General features: G+C 56.2%; 1 protein-coding gene across 1 annotated transcript; it reads left to right on the top strand.

Annotated features, from left to right (window-relative positions):
* The first annotated feature begins 984 nt into the window (after window positions 1-984).
* Window positions 985-4,429, top strand: Dlx1 (distal-less homeobox 1). The gene is made up of 3 exons (XM_050123448.1): window positions 985-1,466; window positions 2,117-2,316; window positions 3,528-4,429. The coding sequence occupies exons 1-3, from the start codon at window positions 1,154-1,156 to the stop codon at window positions 3,780-3,782; spliced, it is 768 nt and encodes a 255-aa protein (XP_049979405.1). The 5' UTR covers window positions 985-1,153; the 3' UTR covers window positions 3,783-4,429.
* Window positions 4,430-4,726: the final 297 nt, after the last annotated feature.

The following is a 4,726-nucleotide window of genomic DNA, read 5'->3' as shown; positions in this document are numbered from 1 at the left end:
GTCTGGCCAGACCCCAGGAGGTTGGAAAATGACCACCTGGCGAGCATTCGACGCTCCAGCCGCCGGGCGCCCTCAGGTCCCGGGACTTCACGCTGCGCCGCGCCCTCCGGGCGAGTGAGCCCGGGGCGCACGGCTCAGGGGGAGTGGAGAGGGGAGGGGGAGGCAGGAAGGTTGGGAGGGAATGGGGGGGAGGCGGTGCGGCCGCCTTTCGTGGGAGGAGAAGCGCGGGTTCCTGGCTCTCCACGCGCACTGCTTTCTTTGATCAGACCCGTGCAGCCTGGAACCGGAGTGGCCAGCCGGGCCTGGAGAGATGCGAGCAAGCCCCTGGGAGCGGTGGCAGCGGCGGGGCGGCGGCCGAGTGAGTGAGTTGGGCCGGAGGGCCCCCAAACCCCGATCCCCGGGATGTGGCCGAGAGGACCCCGGCCTAGGAGGCGCGGCCTGGAGCGCGCTGAGCTAGGCACAGGACGCTCAGGAGAACCGCTGGCTGCTGGCTGCCTGGGTTGTCTCCCAGTGCGCAACCCCGCGATCCAGAGAGACCGCGGCCAGACGGGAGCAGCGCTCCGCACCGGACTGGGTGACCGCGAGAAGAAGTGGTCCGGGGTCCCAGGAGTTGGGGGCGGGAGAAGGGTGGGGACAGCAAGGGGGAGGGCGACGGCAGGGAGCCGCTGGTTGGTTTCTGGGGCGGGAAGCGCGCGAGGGAGGCGGGAGGCTGGAGTCGCGGGCCTCCAAGGTCCCAGCGCGGACGCCGCAGCCCATTGTGCTTCACGCTCCGCGCGCTCTGTTGCAGAGGAGCCCCGGCCGGGACGTGTGGACCCGACTCTCCCCTGGCCGGGCCGCGTCGCCCGCTCTAGTCCAGCCGAGCCCGAGCTTCTCGGACCAATCCCCGGTGATTATGCAAGAGAGCCGACCAATCAGCTCCACCAGCTCATGAATATTTATGACCTTGGTTGAGTCAAAGCTTTGAACCGAGTTTGGGGAGCTCGGCAGCATCATGCTTAGACTTTTCAAAGAGACAAACTCCATTTTCTTATGAATGGAAAGTGAAAACCCCTGTTCCGCTTAAATTGGGTTCCTTCCTGTCCTGAGAAACATAGAGACCCCCAAAAGGGAAGCAGAGGAGAGAAAGACCCACACCCAGACCCCGCGAGAAGAGATGACCATGACCACCATGCCAGAAAGTCTCAACAGCCCCGTGTCGGGCAAGGCGGTGTTTATGGAGTTTGGGCCGCCCAACCAGCAAATGTCTCCTTCTCCCATGTCCCACGGGCACTACTCCATGCACTGTTTACACTCGGCGGGCCATTCGCAGCCCGACAGTGCCTACAGTTCGGCCTCGTCCTTCTCCCGACCGCTGGGCTACCCCTACGTCAACTCGGTCAGCAGCCACGCGTCCAGCCCCTACATCAGTTCCGTGCAGTCCTACCCCGGCAGCGCCAGCCTCGCCCAGAGCCGCCTGGAGGACCCAGGTACGTGCGCTTGCCAGGGACAAGGAGAGGAGAGAAGGGAAGGAGAATAGGAGAGAGGGGGAGAAGGGGAGGGGAAAGAGAAAAGATAAGAGAGGAGAGTGGGGTAGAGAGAGGTGGGTGGGGGTGGGGAAGGCGCGGAAGTAGTAGAGGTTTCGGATATCAATCTATGGATCCTTGTCACTGAAAAGAAAAAAAAATTATAAGTCAATTCAATTTACAACTGTCCAGCAAAGGATAAATCCGAGCGTGTCTCCTGGCACTGGCTGGGCCTCTGGGCCGTTCGGCGCGCCGAGCACACAATGCCCTGCTGGAAAACAGAAACCCACATGTGCACGTATTAGTCTCGGTAATTATTTATTGCGTAGCACTATAAACAATGTATGCAATTAAGGGTAATTAAACCTCAACTACCGCCTGCAAAAATAGCAAACTTTCCCTGCAAAGGCAATAGCTGCGCTCTTGGGAACGGCCCAATTCTGTCTGCAGCAGCCAGGAACCTGCGCTCGGACCTTGAGGAACCCTTTTCAGGGTTTCTGTTCTTTTCCGGACCCTGCCTCTCTACCAACCCGTCCATAGACACTCACTTTCGCCCCTCCAAATTAAAGGCAGTTCAGAATTAACAAGGCTATCTGCTTCTGTTGTCCCTCCAGGGGCGGACTCCGAGAAGAGCACCGTGGTGGAAGGCGGTGAAGTGCGCTTTAATGGCAAAGGGAAAAAGATCCGTAAACCCAGGACAATTTATTCCAGTTTGCAGTTGCAGGCTTTGAATCGGAGGTTCCAACAAACTCAGTACCTAGCTCTCCCTGAGAGGGCGGAGCTCGCGGCCTCCTTGGGACTCACACAGACTCAGGTACCTGGCCGCTGCTTCTCCACCAAACAGGCTTCCCGCGCTGGCTTGAGCCGCAGGCTTCGAATTTCTTGTTCCTTGGGCCTCTGGTTCGAGGTGTCACTGTGTGTGTGTGTGTGTGTGTGTGTGTGTGTGTGTGTGTTTGTGCGTGTGTGTGTCCACCTCTGACTTTCAGCAGCTCCCCTTCCTCCCACATGCTGTCTGCCTAGCTTGGACCCTACTCTGACCTGCAGGCCGCCTGCTCTTCGGTCCCTGGACTTCTGATCAGGGAGTAGAAAGGATTTCTCCACTCGTTTTGTTTGGAGATTCTGAGGTCACACGTGCCGGAACAACTGGAACAATAGGAGGGGGATTTAATCCTCCTTTGCCTTTAAAGTGTGTGGCTAATCACTTGGATCCTGGGCCTAAGCCTAAATCTCCCTGCACCTCCTCCTTCTCAGGAGGCAGCAGCGGAGGATCCTTTCCCCTGCCCTTTCTCAAGTCCCAGGTCCTGCAGAGAGAGAGAGAGAGAGAGAGAGAGAGAGAGAGAGAGAGAGAGAGAGAGAGAGAGAGAGAGGTATTTGAGATTTTTTTTTTCTTCCTGCTTTACTCTAAGACTGTGGGCAGTTCCTAAGCATTCAAACCGGAGTTGACTCGGTTTCCAAAGTCTCTCTCTAGATTTGGATTGGAGCTGGGGAAAGCATATACACTTAAAATGGGAAAAAAAAAGTTGGACCGAGTCTAATGAAAAGTTGAACCAACTGGTTGTGGCTTCCTCCATCAGTTCTTAAACTTGTCCAAAGGCAGGAAGTTCTGTGCAAAAGGAAGGTGGTCTAATTGTACATAGATGTCCTCCATTCCTATCTAGGCTTTAATTTTTCTTTATTGATATTGCATTGTTTTGCATGCAAGGGGTCTTCCATAAACAGCAGCCCCGTTGTCACTGACTTGCAAGCTAAGACCTGGGTCTCCCCTGCTCTTAGGCCATCCCCACCCCCGGTATTTGAGATGCCCTAAGGGCTCTCAGCTGCGGCGGGGGCTAACAGCAACGGCCGGAGGCGGCAGGATTGAGACTGGGATTTCGGGGGCTGGCGGTGGTCTCTGCCTCTCTAGAGCTGCCAGCCTCGGCAGAGAAAGGAGGGCGGCTATTCTCTTAACCAGTCCCTTCCCTCGTCCCCAGGCCTGGGTAGGCTTAGTGGTCACACAGTCCAGTCACGTTGTTGCCCAATTTGCAGGTCAAGATATGGTTCCAGAACAAACGCTCCAAGTTCAAGAAGCTGATGAAGCAAGGCGGGGCAGCTCTGGAGGGCAGCGCGCTGGCGAATGGCAGGGCCTTGTCTGCCGGCTCCCCACCGGTGCCACCCGGCTGGAATCCGAACTCCTCCTCTGGGAAGGGCTCCGGCAGCAGCGCCGGCTCCTACGTCCCCAGCTACACGTCTTGGTATCCTTCAGCGCACCAAGAAGCTATGCAGCAGCCTCAACTCATGTGAGATTATCAGTTCGCTCTCACCCGCCTCCTTCCCGTCTCCCTTGGCCCGGCCCCTCCCGCCTCCAGGTCCATCCACCCTTTCGCGTGCCCTGGGCGAGGAGGAGAAGGACCCCGAGGTGAGGAAGGGAAAAAGGGAAAGAAAAAGGAACTGCAAAGGCAGAGGGTTTGCCGCCTTCTCGGAGCCCCTAAAGGTCTGACCAAGCGAGTTTCCAACTCTTGGCCCGAACCTGGTTTGGGCCACACGGTGACAGCGGAGTGGCCTCAAAGCAGGCATGGCCACTGGAGAAGAAGCAACAAGACAACACGCTGGACCCGACCAGACTCTCAGCTTTGTGAGACTATCAGGAAAAAAAAATATGTAGGAGGGGGAAAATGCTCTTTTTTCGGTTCTGTCTGTCTTTGTCTCCTTTTTGCACTGTCTGTGCGCTGAGTCAAGGTCCTCGTGTGTCTGCTGTCCTCATTCTGCGGCCTCTCCAAAAAGTCACCAGGTCTGAGCCACACCGGTCTGCCGGCAGCCCATCATCGAATCCTGGACCGCTTTTTCCTTTAAGGTCTTCTTCCGGGCCCTGCTTGAACACCTGTGTAGCTTGTTTGGGAAATGGGGAAAATCAGAGGGAGGGGGGTTAATTTATTGAAAAACAGACTTTATCTGACACTGAGTGTTGGCCAATTCCAGGTTCTCTGGGGCATGGAGTGGGCACTGTTCAAACACTATTTTCCTTACACACACCGGAAAGGAGGGCAAGGAGGGGATAGTGGTTTCTAGGGTGTGCAGTAACGTTTGTACTTTGCTGGAATGGAGTGGTGGAAGCAGAAAGATTTACATTTTACATGCCCCAAACTATTAAAATCAACAACAAGAGGAAGAACGAAGCAACAACAACAACAAAAAATAAGTGAAGCCATTAGGATTTTGTCAGGATCGCTCGGACCAGAACACCCGGC

The sequence above is a fragment of the Alexandromys fortis genome, unplaced genomic scaffold (genome assembly GCF_014885135.2).
Source record: "Alexandromys fortis isolate MF-2015 unplaced genomic scaffold, M_Fortis_MF-2015_v1.1 scaffold_8_9099976_23576923, whole genome shotgun sequence".
Classification (NCBI taxonomy): Eukaryota; Metazoa; Chordata; class Mammalia; order Rodentia; family Cricetidae; genus Alexandromys; species Alexandromys fortis.
The sequence above is the reverse complement of the archived record's forward strand: the minus strand, read 5'-3'. Positions and strand labels throughout refer to the sequence as shown.